This window comes from Salminus brasiliensis, chromosome 10 (genome assembly GCF_030463535.1).
Source record: "Salminus brasiliensis chromosome 10, fSalBra1.hap2, whole genome shotgun sequence".
Lineage (NCBI taxonomy): Eukaryota > Metazoa > Chordata > Actinopteri > Characiformes > Bryconidae > Salminus > Salminus brasiliensis.
The window spans coordinates 5,094,757-5,116,534 of NC_132887.1; the positions used below are offsets into that span (position 1 = coordinate 5,094,757).

At 41.8% G+C, this 21,778-nt stretch overlaps 1 protein-coding gene and 1 non-coding gene across 2 annotated transcripts in view; both read right to left on the bottom strand.

The window, feature by feature from the left end:
- Positions 1 to 2,830: 2,830 nt before the first annotated feature.
- On the bottom strand, positions 2,831 to 2,902 carry trnat-ugu (transfer RNA threonine (anticodon UGU)). The gene has a single exon. It is a non-coding gene; the product is annotated as a tRNA-Thr (tRNA).
- A 9,726-nt stretch (positions 2,903 to 12,628) lies between these two features.
- ism2a (isthmin 2a) overlaps positions 12,629 to 21,778 on the bottom strand; it is a 31,817-nt gene continuing 22,667 nt past the window's right edge. Inside the window, exons 4-6 of the mRNA XM_072690255.1 lie at positions 19,298 to 19,435; positions 17,353 to 17,418; positions 12,629 to 13,939 (exon numbers count right to left, since the gene is read on the bottom strand). Of these exons, the coding sequence (XP_072546356.1) occupies positions 13,422 to 13,939; positions 17,353 to 17,418; positions 19,298 to 19,435 (722 nt within the window). The 3' untranslated portion in view covers positions 12,629 to 13,421. The remainder of the gene's footprint in view (positions 13,940 to 17,352; positions 17,419 to 19,297; positions 19,436 to 21,778) is intronic.

Sequence of the window (21,778 nt, forward strand, 5' to 3'; positions counted from 1 at the left end):
CACAGATTCTCTCCTCCATTGGCACTGATGTTGGCTTATTATGCAAATTTCCATTCCACCTTAAACAGTGCTGCAGTATCGGACATGTACTAATGCCAGAATGTAGTTACTGCATCATTTCAAGTAGAATGTAAAATTAAATGGCTAAAAAAATGCCTAAAACTGCCCTTTCTGTGCTCAGCTTTCATTGGCTATAGACGGGACCCTTTCAGATGGGACCCTTTGAGTCACTGACCAGCATAGTTTACACTTAGAGTCAGCTAGACAAAAATCTAACGCGTCAGATATGGTCCGATTGGTCTAAAACGCCATCAGGAGGCTAAAAATGTGTGGTTGGTGTGGCGCAACAGATAACACCTCTACCTGCCAGTGAGCTACCACGCCACGTTGGAGACTGGGGTTTGATTCCCAGTCTAGGTGACTATGCTGTGCTACATCAGTAAGAGTCCCTGGGCAAGACTCCCAACACTACGTTAGCCCTCCTCTGTAATACAAGTAACCTTGTAAGTCGCTCTGGATAAGAGCGTCAGCTAAAAGCCATAAATGTAAATGCAAAAATTGAGCCAGCGAGCACAGACTCAGCCAGACTGACAATCAGGGCTAAAATCTGGGTAAAAGTCATGTGGTTTAACTGGCCGTGGCTTAACTTGTTAGCCTCCTAGCTCCAGTGCTAACTTCCATTAAGTAGAATCGATATACTACATATTTATTCAGTTTTCGCATTAGCATAGCACCTGAAATCACACCTCGGCCTTAGTGCCAATATTGTATTTATTGTCTATTGTACCTTGTCTTGTGTTCTGTCCATTGTTCTTACACTACTGTCCCACGTCCCTAATCTACTACAGCCCCGGAGAATCAGCCTAGCAATGTGTGCTTTGTTAGTATAATGACAATACAGTTGAATTGAATTAATTTAGGAGCCTTTTTTCTTCTAAAAACCTTTTTTTAAGGTTCATCAAAGCTCTCTAAGAGTTTCCACCACAGTTTCAAATCGAATAACCTTCAAAAAATTCCTTCTACGTTTAATAGTGCACTGCTTTAAGATCAGTTTGAACTCTAAGACTCAGTATTTCACATCGTAATGGGACTCAGGCTGCCTGTTTTTGCTAGAAATAGAGAACCTGAGAAGTATATAGATGCTGAGTCCTTAGATGTGATGGATATTGCATGTGTACAGTATTGTGAGGCTTTGCCCTACTAATGCACTAACGATTTTCTGCATGGTCTATTAAGCAGAAATATGGAGACTCCAATGGAGACTTCCTAATGATTCATAATATATGAGAGAGCGCAAAGGGCATGTACATAAACGCAACAAGCATACACATAATGAATTTGGCGGTCCCTCTCCGGAGTCTGGCCTTTATGTTTGACCAATGTCCTGTAACCGTTTCCCCATTCATTTATTTTTGTTTCCTCCTCTGGCTGGAGACAAAGGGAGGGCGGGCGGGCGGGCGTCCCTCCCTTGGCCTCCACAGCCTTTCTTAGGGGGGGGAGAGAGGGCTGTTTTCAGTGCAAACAGAGGCACATACAGGTGGAGTTATCTTTGTCTGAACCCCAGCTCTGGCCCCTGTAACCCCCCACAATCAGGCAAGCCATAGCGGTCAACATGGGAGCCGTGAAAAGTTGACCTATAATAAATATCCGTCTTGAACTCTGCGGCCAGTGCAGTTCACCTTGTTATTGCCACTGATAGAAAAGCAGCATCGCTGTGGGGGGTGTAGGCAATCCGGAGGGTGGCACTGACTTCAAAGGGTGGATAAACACGGCTTTGTTATTATTGCTTGAATGAAAAATATTATACATTCAATAAAACTAAAAAGATATTTCCACTGAGTAACAGCATGTGGTGATTTATTGCTTTTCTGGAAATTAACTATAATGAGCGCTTTGAAGGCGCTTTCTCACGACGCCTCTCTTGGATCTCTGAGATTTTTTTTTTTTACAACTCAGCGGTGCATCCAACACTGCTGTTACTAAACCTTATCTTTAATGCAAGTTAAAATTATGAGCTGAACCAATGAACCAATTAAACTGTGTGTACTGCGTCAGTCAATTTTACAATTTTACCAAAAAAAATAGTAGAGCAACAACACATAAATAAACTTTTAAACACCAGGATGTTTTTAAAATTATGCTAGCATTGATATCCCAAGGATTTATTCATGAACAGCTTACAGGTTTGCTGCTCTTTCTTACTTAGGGTGCTGGAAATGACTCAAGGACATGTTATCCTAAGCGTTATCAACTCCTGCAGGTATCAAAATTTTGCTAGCAGCGATAAGTGGTTGGTGTCGCGCAACAGATAACACCACTACCTGCCAGTGAGCTACCACACCATGTTGGAGACTGGGGTTTGATTCCTGGGGCAAGACTCCTAACACTACGTTGGTCCACCTCTGTAATACGAGTAACCTTCTTTTAAGTCGCTCTGGATAAGAGCGTCAGTTAAATGCCATAAATGTAAATTTTCCAAGGACCAACTCTAGGAGTTTTTAAACTTTTGGTTGCATAGATATTCCCAGGACAAACTCCAAATCATAGAGGTTTTAAAATTCCACGGATTAAACATTTACTGCATTTAGCTGACGCTTTTATCCAGAGCAACTTACAAGGTTACTTATATTACAGATGTGAGCCAATGCAGTGTTAGGAGTCTTGCCCAAGGACTCTTATTGGTGTAGCGCAGCACCCACAGTCACCCAGACCAGGACTCGAACCCCAGTTTCCCACATGGTGAGGCAGCTCACTGGCAGGGAGTGGTGTTATCTGTTGCGCCAGACCAACCACAGATAAGCTCCCATTAAGCTTGTTTTTGCTTGGAAAAAGGCACGAATGGGGATCGAACCTGCGATCTTCGGTTTACAAGACCGACGCCTTGCCACTTGGCCATCGCGCCCACCGCCCTAGCTGGTGTTACTCTTGGGGTTAAATTTTGCTTCGTTGTGGCTGCTATCCAGTGGGAAAGCGGTGACTATTATAATATTATTTTATTTAATTTTATATCTAAATAAATACTTAAATGCTTCTTTACTGCTGTTTATGTATAGCACTTTGTCTTACTACTGTGCATGAAAGGTGCTGTACAAATAAACTTGCCTCAATTTCAAAAATGCATTTTAAATATTTTTTACATTTAAAATTAAGATATTTTACATTTACAGAATATTTTACATTCAAATCAATTACCTACATTAGCAATTTTATCTGATCTGAACCCATTTCACATTTTCATTTTAAATGTCACCACAATTTAAAGACACTTAAATGCTAGAATACACTTTAACTGCAGATGTAGTGTGATATTAGTCCTAAGTATTAAGTATAATCTGCTCTCATCTCCATCAGCATTGCAGCACATAACAGACAGTGCTGTACTGAGCTGAATTAGTGTAGATATGAGCGGTTTCATCTTACATCAATATGCAATTGGTTGGATGTATTAAGGTGTAGAAGTTTGTATTAAATGTTTGATGCTGATTGTTAATGACTTTAAGTACAAGATAATACTTAATTACAGTATAAAGTACAGTAACTCAAGCATTTTTTTCTCCCTGGCTCCATGGCATTGCACAATTGACATGACATTGACTTAAAAAACTCCCAAAAACACTCCACCTCCACCCTCTCTGCACACGGAGAGGTTCGTATCTGGCTCTCATTTCCTACTGACGTCAACGTGAAAGGCCACTAACTGCAACATCATCAAACAAAAGCATCAGCCGTGCCTCGGAAGCCCTCGGCGTGACCTCGTAGTGACCGCAGCATTGTCTGTTGGGCTTTTGAAGAGCTGAAAAACAGCCATTATGGAAGAGGAGAAAAGGAGCAGCAGCCACGGAGGTCATATAAAATGTAAGCAAGTATCTCAGCTCGGAGCCAGTTGGACAGACCTCACTGAACTATTGAGGAAATGTATTAACTGCCACAGCGGGAGGGAGAGAGAGAGAGAGAGAGAGGGGTTACTGACCTCCCCGGCAGCACCTGACTTGGACTCGAGTCAGGTTGTGTCCTGGCTCAGGCATTCAGGCAGTGCTTAATGTGGAGGCAATTAGATTATTAGTGCACCAGATGGCGGTTACATAGCTAGATAGCTATTCAGTGATAAGCTTTGTAAGCCCCATGAGGAATAGCTCTCCCCCTCTCTTCTTCTCTCTGGTAACCCAATCTCGGCACCACACTACAAGGCCATTGACTGCGTTTGTGCTTATTGAAGAACTGTAGTGTCAATCTATAAAGACTCCTAAGGGTGCCCATCTTTTCAAATATATCGTTATTAACATTGTAACAGATATATACTAATATATATACAACTAAACTAATATATACCTTATATTACTATTCTAATTGTACAAATACTCCAAAAAAATGCCCAACAAGTTCAGGATTTTGTAATCATGGATACCCCAGTGATCTACACTTGGAGTTTTTAAAATTTTGCTAGCACAGATATCCCAAGGATATCTTAACTCTTAACAGACTGAGAAAGACACACTTTTAAAAGTATTTGAACTAAACTAATATATACAGTATATTACTATTGCAATTAATAGTGTACAATACACCCCAAAAAACATACCCAAAAAGTTCCAGATTTATTTCATTGCTCCACATATGTGTTGGAAATCTGGAAATATTTGCAATCATGGATATCCCAGTAATCTACACCTGGAGTTTTTTAACATTTTGCTAGCACAGCTATCCCAAAGCCCAACTCTTAAGGGTGCTTATCCGTTTTTAACTCTGAGACAGATCACATACTTTTAAAAGGATTTTGACTGACCTACTATAATATACTAATAATATAGCCTAGAACAGTACAGTATAGTACAGTGCAGTACTTTAGGTCACGTCAGGTACATATTACTAATAATATAGTATAGAAAACATGTAGCTCCAAAATGGTGACTTTACAGGAAAAGGCAAAAATGTTCTAAACTTTGAATGGACGTCAATGTAAATTAAGAGTTTTTAGCATTTCTATTAGTCCATTCATGCAGAATTATGTACACAGTGTACATTATATCAACATCAAATGTATTTATATAGCGCTTTTTAGAACTGGTGTTAAGCAGCTTTACACAATCAGTAATTAGTAAAAAGACAAGGAATCAACAACATAAGAAGACATGAAAATCTAAGACCCCCAGTGAGCTGTCGAAGGCCACAGTGGCAAGAAAAAATTCCCTCAGAGCTGGAGGAAGAAACTTGGGAGAAACGAAGACTCACAGGGAGGACCCATTTATCCCCCTCTGATCAGAACTATTAATAAATTATTACTAAAAGTCACCAAACCACCTTAACTGTTGATCTGCTGAGGTGCGCAACATATTCATAATCATAATATAATAATCATGGTGTAGTAGAACTTAATATGTGGCAGTGATGTCAGAGTAGTGAGAGTAATGATAGGTAATACTGGAAATATTAATAGTGGCAGATAGTTAAGAGTCCATTTAGGTTTTAATATGGTCATTAGGCAGGTAGCAGTGGTAGGAGGGTGTGCAGTTGGTGGGGGAGCCTGGTGGTTGGACTGGGGGGTGGTAGCTGGTCTGACGCAGGTAGAGGGGACCCCAGCAGTCAGTCTTCCAGCAGGTCGGCTTTATTATAAAGTATACAACACACCCAAAAAACATACCTGAAAAGTTCCAGGGTTGTTTCATCGCTTAACAGAAGTGTTGGGATTCTGCTCTGTAGGGCGATATAACAGAACTAGAACTTTTTGGGCCTATGGATCAGCAGTATATACGTCTGGAGGAGAAAGAATGAAGCCTACCCTGAAAAGAACCCCCTACCTACAGTGAAACATGGCAGTGGCTCGGTGATACTCTGGGGCTGCTTCGCTTCCTCTGGCACTGGAAACCTGCAGCGAAATCCAAGACAATAACGCCATGCCTTTTGTGAGGAGGCTGAACCTTATGTATCATTAGGCCTTCCAACAGGATGATTATCCCAAGCATCCCTCAAAGTCCACCGAGGCTTGGTTTCAGAGAAAGTCCTGGAAGATTCTGTAGTGGTCATCATAGCCGCCTGACTTGAACCCTGTAGGAAATCTTTGGTGGGATTGGAGGAAGGTGGCTGTAGCAGCAAACACTACAGTATTAGTGAACTGGAGGACAATGCCCATGAGGAATGGGTAAAGATTTCTCAGGAATGCTGCCAGAAGCTGGTGCCTGGCTAGGCGTCCCGCTTGCAGCAGGTAAGAACTGCAGAAGGCTGCTCTACTAGGTACTAAACATGCTGGTCATGAAAGGGGATGAATATTTCTAATACTGCAGTCATCATTAAATGTGGTAATTTGGTGGAATTTGGAGAATGCACTTGTTATATTACATATTTGTGTTGAGATATTTAAATCGGTCTTGTCTGATTGGTTGAAACAGCTAATTTGCAATAGGGGTTCAATAAATTAGAGTGCAACTATAGTATTAACAGTACCATAATAGTTAAAATAGTATTGGTATAGCATAGTGGCTAACATTCTTATCCTCCTCATGGCAGGCTAGGGTTCGCTCCCCTGTCTGGGCAAGCCCAACATACTAGAAGGACTCCTCACACTTCTGTGATTTTAATAAACTTTAAGTTTCTCTGGATAAAGCCACCTAACGCCATTTATGGAGTTATGAAATAACTGGAGTTTGTAAAAAGGGACATGCCTGAAACCCCTTCTCTTCGAATGTTCTATAAGTTTCCAATTCTACATGACAACATGTCCCTTTAACTTAGTCATATCTCTCACACCTAGCTCCACTCATCAGAGGGGGTCTGGCCTTCTAGCTCAAAGCAGACGCCACCTGAACTCGCAGTTCTCAGAATTCCCTCTCTAAAGTCATACAGTCTCCTCCCACACTGTCATATATTATTTGCCGTTATGCAAAAACCCTGCATCTCCAATCCTCAATTTTGCTGTGTTTCACTTTTTGACATAATGGGAATCTGCTAGTTATTCTTTACATTGAATCAACATTGTGATGAATGGACCAATAGAAATGCTCCAAAATGGCTTGGAATAAAATATTTTAAAATTTAGAAGGTAGTTTACTTCCTCCTGTAAAGTTGCCAGGCTTTTGCTGGACAGCGACAATATGCTAATGGCGTGGTACATGCCTGCAAAACGAATTGTACACTGCAGAGCATTCTGTACTAATAGTTTAGTACAATACTCTGTGCATTATTCTAAAGTAATTCTACATACTATATACAGTAATAGTATTGCAAAGCTCTGTACTGTACCAATAGTATCTAACACTGTAGACAATATTCAATAATTAGTTTGAGTAAGTGTGTTTACATTGCTTCAGTAGATATTTTAGTAAATAATAATAATGCATATGACTATAACTATAAAAGTCTTTGTAGATGAACACTTGTGTTATTGCATTTAGCCTGTCCAAATACGATGTGCAAATGCACACATACAGCTTGTCTTGTCCTTGTAGAACATGAACCTATTGGCACCATGCTGCCTAATGCCAGGCATGGACTAGAGGGGTATAAAGCCCCTCTAACCCATTGTGCTGTAGAGCAGTGGACGAACTGTGTTCTCTGGAATGATGGATGGTGGAGCTCCATCCAATACTTTTAGGATGAGTTGAGGATTTGGGGATGAGTGCCCACCCAACATCCTGACCTCTCTAATATCACTCTTGTCACTAAATGCAATCCAATCCCCACAGCAAAGCTCCTCCAAAATCTAGGGGAGGCCTTCTTTCTGGACAGCAGAAACAGTTACTCCATTAAAAGCAGGCTAAACTTTTTTTCTTTCAATAAAAAAGAAATATTGACTGAGCAGGTGTCCCAATACTTTTGTCTAAATGTTGATTTTACTTGCATGAACATCTAATCACTGTAAATATACTGTAGAATCAATTACAGAATGAAGAAGAAGAAAAGTAGTCAGTGTTTATCCTGCATAGGGAATGAGACAATGCCAAAACTCTAAAAGTAAATGCATGTGTGTGTGTGTGTGTGTGTGTGTGTGTGTGTGTGTGAATGAAACCCACAGCTCAGTCTCAAGCATTTCATGCAAAGCGATCTCTCTCTCTCACACACACACACACACAACGTACATGCTTTTTCAATTACCTCCGTCTCAGTAACACGTCAGAGAGTCAGAGCTTTACACGACCACCAAGTGACAAAAACGATGACGCGCTCCCATTAACTGTCAACGTTACATTTATTATATTTATAACAGAGCTTTAGTTACAGAGGAGATGACAACTGGTAAAAAAATACATATATATATAGAACTGAAGTAGCATGGTGTGTGGCGCGGCTTGAACACATTCCCTTTTTTTCACAAGGCATCTGATCAGGAACGGGATATTTCACTCGGCTTCACATAGTGCATCTCACGGATCATCTTATGGACAATAAATACTGTACAATAATAACTCTAAACAATAGAACATGACATGCCATGACATTTTACATTACATACAAAATCCTTTAAGAATGCAGCATTTGTGTAATTTATCCCTTTACAATAATGACAAATTAAAAACAAATTGTCTGTAAATTGTACATACAGGTATTATTCAATATATGATAGTATATACACAGAGATATATCCCCTTATTTATCTTAAATAAAGTGCCTTTCTTTCAGAAATCTCTTAAAAGTGACACAATCTTATTAAATATTCCTGAAAGACCATGAAAACGTAAACTTTTCACCAAAGGTTCTGCGATGGAGAATGAGACACCAGTCCGAAGCGCCTTCCTGCCCATAGATCCTCACTCTTCAGCACTCTTCTCTGTCCTCTCACTTCCACGATTAGATCTGGAGGCTCATGTCCAACATTCTGGAGAATCCACGACTCTTAGCTTTAGTTAGTCTCAGCACGTTTGGCACTGCTGCTGGCAACGGCAGCGTGAGCCTCATAATGGAGTCTTTATTGTAAGATATAAAGCAATGAAACCTGCCCTAGTCTGCATTCTCAGTCCAAGCCTCGCGCTAAAATGAAACAGGAGTGGAAAGCTGGCACGGCTTCAAAGAAATCCCCCTCTCCCCCCTCCTACGCTCAGGTCAAAGCCAGATAGTGGGCTTTGCCCCCTTTACGCTGGCCGCACCCACACCTCCCGGCCTGGGCACATACCACTCAGCTCCTGGATTCCAGGGTGCTGAAACGTGAGGCAAACATGCCATAACAGAGTGCAGAAGGGTGCTGGTGGAGAGGTTGGAGCTCTTTCACAGCTGCACTGTGGGAGATTGTGGAAAACTGGAATTGACTGGTAACTGATAGGAGATGCATTATCCGTGCCTTATAGAAATGGTTCCACCAAACCTGCTAACGTGATTAACGGCAAACGTGATTAACGGCAAACGCGATTGACTGATCCAGGCTCCACCCACACATGCAGCCATCTAAAAATAAATTTGAGATTTTTGATCATTTTTGCGTCAAACCAAGACTCTGTAGCAAATTTACCTTAAAATAGCAGCTCAGGAAACATATTAATGCTCCAAAGACTAACAGGGAGAAATCCCTACCAGAGAGAGCCTGTTCTGTACCTCTCGGCTTGTCAGCAAATGCATGTATACAGCTGTCCATCAGTGAAGTACACTCCCAAACTGTAGGGGGAGCCCCAGAGCAACAAATACCAGTTCTCGCAAATGCTCTGAGCAGATCAGATCCACCTTAGTGTCGTCCGAACAGGAATGGTGGACAACTCTGACCTTTATGTTGGACCATGGTCTGGAGCACACACTTGCATACACACTAAACTAAAAGTACACTAAATATTTCTATTAGGCTAGATGGGATTTTTGCCAGGGTCTGGTAAAGCTTCCTCAACCTTCCTCAACAGCTGCAACAAAAGAGCACATTTGTGGGCGGAGCATGTGGAGATACCTCAATAAGCTTGATGTCACTGCCGTAATGTTAACCGGTGGCTATACGGTTGCATTCGCCGCTAGAAACCTTATAATTCCTGACTGAAGGACTAGTCTTCTTATCCAGAACTGGTGGCATTGGCCAGTGACGCACTGAATTTAGGACGCGTGCATGACTTTATGCAAGATACTGACTAATGCAGGCAGTTATTCGGCATGTAATAATATGACATAATAAATAATAGTCTATTATACGTCTAATAATATGACTAATAGTAGTTTTGCTGTCAAATTCAAAACCAGAAATTTCAGAATTGAGCAACTTTCTAGACTGTCTGACCTCTCTAAAGTAATGCCAGAGGGTGTTCGGATGGTGAAAAGGTCTTGGATCTATCTTAGACACCGTATGTGATGGAAGGATGAACATGCCACTGCATTTTGCACTAGATTTCGGGGTGGAGCGACAGTGTGTCTGAATTCACTCATTAAGATGTCACCTCGCCAAAGGTGGATGTTTTTACTGCGGCGTGGAACATGGAATAGGCCTCTGTCAACACGCCTTTGGCTGGTAAATCCCCAGCGTTCGGTTTCAACATCTCACAAAGAGACAGATCATGATAAACGCCCAGTCTGAAAGGAGAGGCTTTAGCTGCTAGAACAACATCCCATACAAGCGGGGCTTTGATTGGAGCCCACTGATCAGCAAGGTTCTGCGACCCACGCCTTGTTTACATAGATGTTCGTTTTTATAAAGACAGCGTCCACTCCACAGCCGAGCCACCGTCTCACACTGTAATCAGCACCAGCAGTTGTGTTCATGCTGAAGGACAATCAGAAGGTCAATAGAATCCAATGAAATATACTTAATGGGATTTTCCAACCTTTCCCACCTATCTGAATGCATTTTTACTTTACAGTAAGAAACAGAAAGCTACCTGACTCACAACACACTTACAGTCGTATGCATGGAGGTTCGGGCGTGCCTGCTCAAATGCACTGTTTTGTTTTATTTATATTATATTTTAAGTGAATAAATTCATTTTATTCACTATTTTCTAAATTGCTAAACAATAAAACTACATATTAAGTGTTCCAGAGTCACATTTGTAGTTTTATCTTTTTCAAAATGTTGAATTAAGCAAATATTATATTATATTATATAATTTACCTGTTATTTTTATTGTTAATTATAATTAACATTATTCTTATTATTTTATTGCATTATGTTAGAGTAACCCTAACCCCTATAAATGATTATAGATGGCTCAATATTAGTTTATTAATGGTCATTAATTAGATCATACAAACATCTAAAAGATAATTCCTTAGATCAAACACCTCGCAATCATTAATAAACAGTTAAAGCACCACTAAAAAGGGCGGCAGTGGCCCTGTTGTTTCAGGCTCCTTTTCTTCCTTAGTCTTCTCCATCAGTCAGTCTTAAACCTCCCAGCTTCAGCAGATATCAGTCAATGGATTACTCACATTGAACCCCAATCAGGATCAGTCTTTTAGATAGAAATCATCATCAGACCTTTTCATCATCATCTGTTTAGTTTGATGTTTCTTCATCTCAGATGGTTTATGTCCATTTTAATAAACTATGAACATGACCTAAGGGCCGTACTGTAAAGTGTAAAACACGTCAGTGGTTCTGTCCAGGTCAACAATACTGCTTAGAGCCTAGACTGAGAATGTAGTCTCTTAGTGAGTGATGGGTTCAGCTGTAGTAAGGTATTAACAGATCTCTGCTGAAGTTGACAGTAAAGAGCACTGACTGATGAAAAGATTGTGAATGTATGGGATATGGGCTCAATATTGTGAAAGCAGCAGGCCACTGTTGATGTTTTTATGTTTTTGTGTTATAAATGCTTTCTAAAGATTTTTAATGATGTTTATGGCTCAATTAATAACTGTAATAACACATGTCTTACAATTATAAGCCATTTATAAGGTAGTCCTATTACTATTACATTGGTACCAATTTTATTTATGCCCCAAAAACATGTGATTTGATCAGGGGTGTCCAAACCTTTTCATACGACTATATGCTTATTGTCGCTGCCCTGAAAAAACTTTGCATGCCAGCCATTTTTACATTTTTTGGCAGAATGTAATTCTGCCAGTTGTTCTCGGCATCGTGTCCAAATTTCGTGATAAATGGACCAATAGAAACGCTCCAAAATGACCAGGAATGAAATCTTTTACATTGACTTTCATTGAAAGTTTGGAAGTATTCTTAGATTTGGAGATACAAGGCTTTTGAGTGACAGCGATAACACATTAGAAGTTAGTGGGCAGCTGTTGAATATCTAATGATTTATATAATGAATATTCAATATTCAAAACTTCTATTAATACTGGTGATATTGATTTTATCACATTTACTAACATTATTCAGCAACTGCCCAGCAGCTTCCATTATGTGCATTTCCAGTCAACAGGTTTTGTGTCCAGACACTAGGGTTCCTTTAGGACCGAGAGTGGCCGTGATGTAGCCCTTTTTACTGCTGAAAGAAAATTCCTGACCTCCTGAAAGGTTGAAGTTCACCTTTGTCCCTCGTCTGATTACCTAATTATGTTCCAGTGCCGTCTTCTCTGAAAGCATATCAAGGATCGAATCACCTTGTATAAATATCTTGTCCTATGACGCCCCATCTGAGGAGATCTGGGGTAACAGTATACAGGCCAGGAAGAGTGGAAGTATGCCGCCAAATATGTTGAAGCAGACGCACGCGCGGCACCGGGGCTCGTGTTTGATTTGTTTGGATTGATCTCGCCCAGGCTGGAGGAGGGCCAGGAGCGAGCTTCGAGTCTAAGACAACAAAAGAGCATTCTGCTTGGATTCGTTGCAAGTTTAGCAGCTTGAGCGGAATTCCTTTCATGACACATCTGAGTCTCTGAGCACGTCGTAGAGGGGAAAAAAACGGAGCAGTACGAATCCAATAAATACAGTTTCAGAGGATGCCAAGTTTGAACCCCCACTGAGCCCTTGTCCTGCCGGTTCTGAGCCAGGCTGTGCACATTCGGCTCTCTGGAGACGAGTCCCAAGCTTTGGTACATCGCTGACTTCTCTTCTAGGTGCCAGACCAACATCTTAAACCCATGTTATTTCAGTTTAGCAGTAAATAAACTCTGTAGAGGTTCTATCATCACGTCTCCAGCTGTGATGTTCCTTGCAGTGATGGTCCAACCTACTTAATTTCAACACCTCCAGTACATCTACAGCTCCTTATTGAGCTGTACATCAACATAGGGGGCCTCTCACCATGTTTTGAGTATTGACTTTCCTCGCGATGAGGTTGAAGCCAAATACTGTACAAGCTACTATTTCCACCATGACTTCTTTATCTATATAACCAATAGCAGGCGGATTGAACCCCTACAAATGTGGCACAGTAAGAGAGCAGACGTTCCAAATATCCTATAATTTCCATACCTCCAGCACGTCTACAGCTCCATACTCATAAAAGTTCAAGTACACAGCCTTATTTTCTTCAGACCTTGCTCTAATATATCGTTAAATGCTCCACAATCTCTACCACCTTCTCTTCCATTAAGAAGTCTACAGCTCAGCGTGGCTCTCAGTACTCTCGGGCCTCCTCCAGCTCGTTCATATAGACGTCCTCCTGGGGGTTTTCCGCGCACTGCAGTCCGTTGTTCGGAGGGCGAACCGAATGGAAGCGGCTCCAGTCTCCTTTGCACAGAATCCAGGGCAAAACGTCCACTTTGTAGTGCAGCTCTGGAGAGAACTCCGTGCTGATGAGGTTGGGCGCTCCGGCCCCTTTGCCTCGCGTGATGAGCTTCATGTGGTCATCATAGCAACAGTGCTGGGCGGCCAGCGTGGTGCTGTCGAAGGACAGCATGGAGCGCACGCAGAACTTGGCTGACGGTTTGTAGATGTCCAGGCGCTCTTTGGGGCCGCTGGCGTCGCGCCACCTGTAGGTCTTGCGAAGCTTCTCGTCGAAAATGTTCACAGCGCTGTAGACCACCTCGGAGGGGTAGACGCAAGGGCAGCTGGGTAGTTCCGTCAGGACCTGGTGGAGGTACTTCTGCAGGAAGTCGTTCTTACAGTTGAGCCACTTCTCACAGCTGTCCATATCTGCAGGAAGCAAATGGAGACAGAATTTAGAGACATCATACATTCGTCCTCTTTTCCTTTTACCCTTTTTCATGTTGCTCTTATTCTGACAGGATTTTATAGCCCAGGGGTGCACATTTGCAGTCCTAAAGGCCGATCTGCAGCAAAGTTTGGTAATTGCCCTACTTAAACACACTAAAATCAACTCATCTGTTAATTATCAGCCCCTTCAGGACTGAGTTGTGCACCACTGATCTAGACACTTGTTGTTTTTATGTTAATGATAGGCTAAATGTAGCTACTCAGCCAACATGCTCATATGGGGCTCACATGGCTGGAATGTGGGCTCTATGTGTGTTTTTCACTGGGATCTAGTTGGGTCTTCCAAATCGGCCCGTCTTTACAACCCACCTTAATCTTACATGGGTCCAATCTAGGCCCGGTATGCAGTGAACAACCCAGATGGGGCCCATGCTTAACCCCTCCTGGTCCCATCACTGACCTTGGTCGGCAGCCACATGTTGGGCCAATGTGGAACGTTAGGACAAAACATTCCGGTCCCCAGTTGGGTTACTTATACAGGCCCCACATGGCCCCATGTTAGCTGGGTACTTGAGTGTCAGCTGATGCTAATATCAATATTTCTTCTTTAAACCCTATTAGCTTGTGATTTAAAGAAGACTGTGGTGCTCCAACTACTCAAACACTCCACAGGATTGGATTGGATCCATTCTTTTTCCCTCCAATTTCCAGTGACATCCAATAATCGGGTGACATTTCAGGTCAAATTTACTGTTTTGTACTTCTGCTCTGATTTTCTGTTGGTATCGACTGATGTGAGGTATCAGATCGGCACCATCTCTAACTCAAGATATTCGATTACCTATATGATGAAAACACACACACACACACACACACACACACACACACATACATATATATATATATGCTAAACTGCCCATCAAAGGTTTGGAGACACATGTCTTTCCTTACTTTTTTATTGTGTTAGAACAGCTTCAATATACAAAATGCAGCTATTTAATAATATTTAGATTATCAAGATAAAAAAAAAATGTTTATCAAAGTTATTAAAGACTTATTGTGGTTAAAAAAAGTATCCAAATTCCCTTATAAATATTACATATTGTACTTTTGGCCCAATGATGTTTTAAGAAGCTATAAGGTTTGATTGCTGACATGAAAACAATGAGATAAAATACACTCCAAGAGTAAGACTCTCAATACATTTTTATATATCATCCCTTTTGGAACAAAGCCTTCTATAAAAAAAATCTATAAGATAGGAACATTACAGGAGATGGGAAAACTTACATTTAGCTCGAGGTTATTTTTTTGTTATTGCTAACTAACAATGAAGACAATGAAGTATATCTCATTCAAAAATGCAAATGGCAAATATGGAGATACCAGGTTTGTGCGTGCCAGAGAAGCTATGATAAATTGTTTTCTGAAAGAAGTTAGAAAACATGGTAATTTGCATAAAAAATGTTAGCAAAGCTGGATCCCCCGCTAAACTGAAAGGGGCAGCATATGTTCCTGAGAAGTTCAGTCATCACTTTCTGTACTGTACTGTACTGACATCTTCTCTCTTTAATGTGGCAGGAAGAAAGTGAGTTTAACTGAAGCAGACAGCTCTGAGCATAAGCAGATTTCCTCACCCCCTGAGGAATAAGATCTACGCAAGAGAACTGTCCTGGAACGTATTCATTAGAAACATTTAGGTTCTGATGTGAGTCATGAAAAAGAACGTCTATGAAATACATGAACGATCCTTCATCTTGTTTTGTTTTTCATATGCGTTCATTATTATTATTATTACTATCAAGGCTGAATAAAAAGAGATATCACTTTCAAATGTTCTGTGCCAGACGTTGGAGAACTAAAGAAAAAATAAAAAAATTAAAAATCCTAAGTAAATAGCACGGTTTAATGGCCTCAGCACCACTCTCAGTGGAGCAATCCTGAACATGTTAAATGTGGGTCCCCGTCACCCCCCCCCCTCAGTCCAACTGGACCCTCTGCTTTCTTCGTCTGATTGCTGCAGCCTCAGAGGGGTCGTTTCCATAAGGCCAAGGACCATTTCAGCTGCAGAGGAAGCATGCTTTAAACTGGACACGGACTAAATAGAAGATAATAGAATCAATAAATATTTAAAGAGAGAAGCAGTAAAGCTGTGCAATCAACTCAGATGGAGGGAATTAACCACTCCCATGGCACATAATCTCCAAAGCACACATAAATGCATAATTATTTTAAATCAGCCCTATTAGGAAAGTACTGGCTGAACGCTGCAAAAACACAGTGTGATATTTCAACTAATAGACCAGATTAAAGTTAATTAACTCATTATCACAGAGAGTTATGCTGAATATTAGCGTAAGTGAGGAACCTAATATTGTGCAAATGTATTGGGCCGGTACCAGGAGAAAATGCTGGCAGATGTGGATTGGTGAGGGGGGAGGAAGGGACAAATTCAATCAAATTCTGCAACAAATATAACCTGAAGAATCACCAAAAATCTTATCAGACAACATAACGTTAAGTACAATAAACAACACATGTAGGCTAAAACTGGCATTAGTGTAGCTATGTACCCACGTTTACAAATGAAGGTGATACAAGGGGTTCTTTGAGGTTGTTCTCGAGGTCATAGAACAACCCTGTGTGGTTCTCTAAGGAGAACCATGTTTGTAATAGAGATCTGTTAAGTGTGAAGAACATTTTAAAGGTTTGAATAGTGTGAGATAATGTAAATCTATAAGTCTATATTTATGTAAGATATCTAGAACATCTCATTTTGGAGGACTGACCGCCAATGGAGGACTGACCACCAATGGAGGACTGACCACCGGGCTCTCCTCTCACTCACTCCTTGATTTAAAAAATGTGGATGTGGATGGTTCCTAACGTAGAAACTATAGAAATGGTTCTACAACACCAACCAAAAAGGATTCCGCTATCGTGTACCTTATATTAGTACCATATAGAACCCTTTTAGTGTGTTTTTGGTACTTTTAGATGATCTTAACTGAAGCACTTTGCAGTTCAATTGGTACAATGTGTGGTGGGTCACTCTGTTAACCTCCATGTGGGCGACTGAGAGTTTGATTCCCCACCCAGATAAGCCACGCCAAAGTACAGCAATTAAGAGTCTTTGAGCTCCTAACACTATATTTATGTACCCCTGTAAGACCAAGATCCAATTAAACTAGCAATGTTTACAAAGTCAAAATTGGATTAGTATCAATATCCATAATACTCAGTATGTTTCTATACATGAGGTATTAGATATCAGTATACCGTATTTTATTTGCTATTAAATGAGAAAAGGAAGTATAGTGTAATTTCTAATGACTACAGATAGGATAAATGGCATTTATGTGACACTACAGTATCGAAATCACTTTACCAACCTGTATCAAAAGCATCCGTATCATTCATCTCATGAGGGATGAGCTCTGTCACTGCATTCAGGTCATCTGAAGAGGAAGAAAAGCAGCTGTTAAGACACTAAACATCATACAGTCCAACATCACCACGACTGTACAGTAACTTGGTAACTGTCCTCATATGTGTTTTAACTTAGTCTCCCACCCTGCTAGCTTTAAAGCAGCATTATGCAAGAATTGGCATTTCTTGCTCCTGGGCTCCCCCTACAGTCAGGGAGTGTAGTTCGTAATGGACATGCATTACACATGCATTTCTGGACAAGCTGAGAGATACAGAACTGTCACTGAAAGGTAAAGAAGCATGTGGGCTGAGGCGGTAGAGTAATACTATGGGATTACACAGCGTTACACCGTTCCCACGAGAGCTGCCCTGCCCACTACACTAAAGTTACATGAAGTTACATTAGCTGAGCCCGGAGTAGCACCTCAGTTCTCTCTATTACAGTCAGTGGAGAATCACAATAGTTTTGAAGCTGTTGTTTATTTTTTTAATCATTATTATTACCCATTCTTTCCCCCCAATTTTTTAGCCAATTACTAAACCTACTTGTTCGGACTCTCCCCCATCACATCCCTGATTGTCACCTGTACAACATCACCGGGCAACCAACACACTTGGAGGAAGGCGTTGGGTACCCAGCTTGTCGGCCAGCATCACACCGCAGTGATGTGGAGGAGAGAGGGAGACATCTACCCACCCAGAGAGAGAGCAAGGCCAATTGTGCTATCTTTGGCTCCGGCTGCTGATGGCAGGCAGCATGACCCGGCATTCGAACCAGGGATCCTCGGTTAATGGTTCGCTGGACCATTTAGAGCCTCAAGCTGTTATTTTAAGGTAAAAATGCTACACAGTGTTGCTTTAACACGCTAAACATTATTCAGTCAAAACCACAACTACGGTAACTCTCATCATATGTTATTTAGCTTGGTCTCCTCCACCCTGCTAGCTTTGACCAGGGATGGAAACACGGGAAGGGAAGGTTTAATGTGTACAAGCACCATCTATTACACACCGTGCATTTTATGTGACTGCGATTTGAGGACAAATCAGCATCAATTCCACCGTGTACAGCGGTCTGTATCTCTGCCTAAATCAGCTGACTTACTCTAAATGGACTGCAGCTTTACAGTGTGTGTTTCGGTAAGTCAGCAGTGCTTAACGGCCAGGGCTCTGCGTGGACATAGCGAAGGCTGTGTGTGTGTGTGCGGTGGGGAGTTGTCTGGACTAACCCATGTGTGTGAGAGCTGTACTGAAAGCCCTCATTGATCTGTCTCAGAGGAGCCCAACATACAGTTCTGTGAAAAAGTGTTAGGACATGGACTCCATTGGTATTAGACCTCTGTAAGGCTGACCTCATACATCATGACCCTAAAGACTGCTGTAGAGGTGTTTTTGGTATGTGCAGGTCTGGTGGCAGAGGTTTTACCCCTCCATAAGTAGGTCCAAAGCCTACCCAGATCCACTGGGCGCAAGGCAGGACTACCCCCTGGACAGGGCAGAGGTTTTACCCCTCCATAAGTAGGTCCAAAGCCTACCCAGATCCACTGGGCGCAAGGCAGGACTACTCCTGGACAGGGCAGAGGTTTTACCCCTCTATAAGTAGGTCCAAAGCCTACCCAGATCCACTGGGCGCAAGGCAGGACTACCCCCTGGACAGGGCAGAGGTTTTACCCCTCCATAAGTAGGTCCAAAGCCTACCCAGATCCACTGGGCGCAAGGCAGGACTACCCCCTGGACAGGGCAGGGTACCACTCAATCTCACACCCACACCTAGGGGCAATTTAGCATGGCTGGTTCACCTACCATGTGTGTTTTTGGAAGGAGGAAGGAAACCAGAGCACACGAGGAAAAACCCACACAGACATGGGAGACACACACAGACACCAAACTCCTCACTCTGAGGCTCACCTGGGCAGCGCTGTAGCTCACATGTCCGTGACTCTGTAGCAGTGCAGGCGTAGCCACATGAGCGAATCCTCTTCTGGTTGCCATGACCACAGGAGACGCTGCACGGAGACCAGTCACTCCATTCCTCCTCTTCATATTCTGGAGGTTTGGGAGAAGCAACACACAGGGTCACATACAGGACATGAGAGACATAGCTTTTAATCACACTCAGACTGACCAACTCCTGGTAGGAGGTAGGGTGGGTGTATGATAATGTGGGCGTTTGTGGATATGAGAACTATAAAAGTACTTAAGGGACACTATCCAACTGCAGGTTTTAATAAAATAGGTTCATAACTTGATAAAAAATGATGAATAAATGAATAGTAGTTTGACAAGAGTAGACAGCGGCTCTTTTCTAACCCCCGCCAATATGGCATCATCTGGCAGCCGAAACACTTGGAGGAAAGCGTGGGGTCCCCAGCTCCACTGCACCAGCTAACAGATGCCTGTGCTAACCCACATGACTTAAGAGTGATGACAGGAGAGAGCACGGCCAGTTGTGCTCTCTCTGACTCCGGCCACTGATGGCAAAGTAGCATGGCTCAGGATTCGAACCCGCAAGCCCCGGGTCATAGTGGAAGCACTTTAAATGATAAGTTTTCTATTTGAACAATAAACAGGACATCCGCTGGTCTTTACACAGTCATGTTCAGCAGTCTGGTTGCTCACAAGGTGGCTTTTTGTAAGGTTGGTCACTTACAAAAAGTGGATTTGTGAAGTAAACACTGCTTCATAATAATATGCACCTATTAATATGAGCCCATTACATATTTTGCTGCTACTGTTGTACCAATACTGTTTACTTTTGTGTTTACAATGCACATTACACATGCAACTCTACTCTGTACTGCATTCATTAACTTAGTACTTAGTGTTTTATTTTTACTTAGCGTTACTTTAGTGTATATAATATATACATATATTTTTTATTATACTTATTATTTCTCTCTTTTTATATTGATATTTATAAGATTGTTGGTAAACGGAGGAAATGCAAAGTAAGAATTACACTGTACGGTGTAACTGCTTGTTTCTGCTGTGCATTTGACAATAAACTCTTGAACCTTGAGTTGACTGTATAGCTCCGACAAGTTCAGGAAGTGAACTGGCTAAAAGTAGCATGAAAGATCTCAAATTTAGGATTAGAAATGACTGATACAAGCAGATTTTCTTATAATGGTGTGAGGAAATGAAAACATTTTGCTAACATCCTATAAATTCCATGTCTACCTTGTTCACATGTCTACAAGAGGTTTTCGCACCCCTCCACCACCCAGCCTCCTTCCTTTTAACCCTGTCATCTATCATTCCTGGCTCCACTTATCAGAGGGGGGACTGGCTTCCACTGACAGAAGCCACCTGAACTCCAGCCCAAGTCCCCTGAATTCTCCCCTCCTCTTACAGTCTTTACACAAATCATCATAAGTTGAAATTATTGAAAGTCCTGCTGCTATAGAAACATGATGAAAATACACCTAGACATTTTGCCACCTTTATTGTATATTTTCAAAGGCTTTCTTTTGATCTTTCTCAATATTCTGGAAGACTTCAAAGGCTTCAAAGAGTAGCTTACTGTTCAGTTAAGCCCATTTTTATTGTTTGCCTTTTTAAAGAGTTGGTAGATGACTTGATTACTAATATAATTGATAGTGACAAATCCAGAGCTCAAATCCTGACCATGCCTGAAGTCCAAACAATTAGAATTATCCCACTAAAAAATCATTGTACTCAGTTTTTCTTGGCCTTTATCAAATATTAAATATCAAATATATGGGGCAGGGGTGGCTCAGCAGTTAGAGCGCCGGGCTATTGATAACAGGGTTGTGGGTTCGATTCCCGGGCTCGGCTAGCTGCCACTGTTGGGCCCTTGAGCAAGGCCCTTTACCCTCTCTGCTCCCTGGGCGCTGGAGTTGGCTGCCCACCGCTCTGGGTGTGTGTGTGTGTGTACTCACTGCCCCTAGTTCACTAGTGTGTGTGAGTGTGTGTTCACTACCACAGATGGGTCAAATGCAGAGGACACATTTCGCTGTGCAGTGTACAGTGTACAGTGACAAATATGTGCACCTTTATCCCACTGCCTTGCACCATGTTACATTGCAGTTGCCTTCAGTTATGACAATATTACATTTTAGATATATTTCCAGATCCAGATTGTCCTTATGAGAATGCCCTTTAGCCCTGCCAAAGCCGCATCAGCACACTTCGCAAGGAAAGGTGGCCAGAAAGAACACCTGAGCTCAGGAGAACTCCATCCAAGCTTGTGTTTTTCTCTCGCTGCCTTTTTGTTCCCGCTCTTTAAACCGAGTACCTGCTGGTGTTTGAACCGTGAGCGCCGTTTGAAGTCCCACTTCACAAGGCCGAATAAAACACAGCTATAAAGAGCTCCTCTCGGCTCGGCTTCCACAGCAAGGCTAATGATGCGCAACTAAATTAATATTG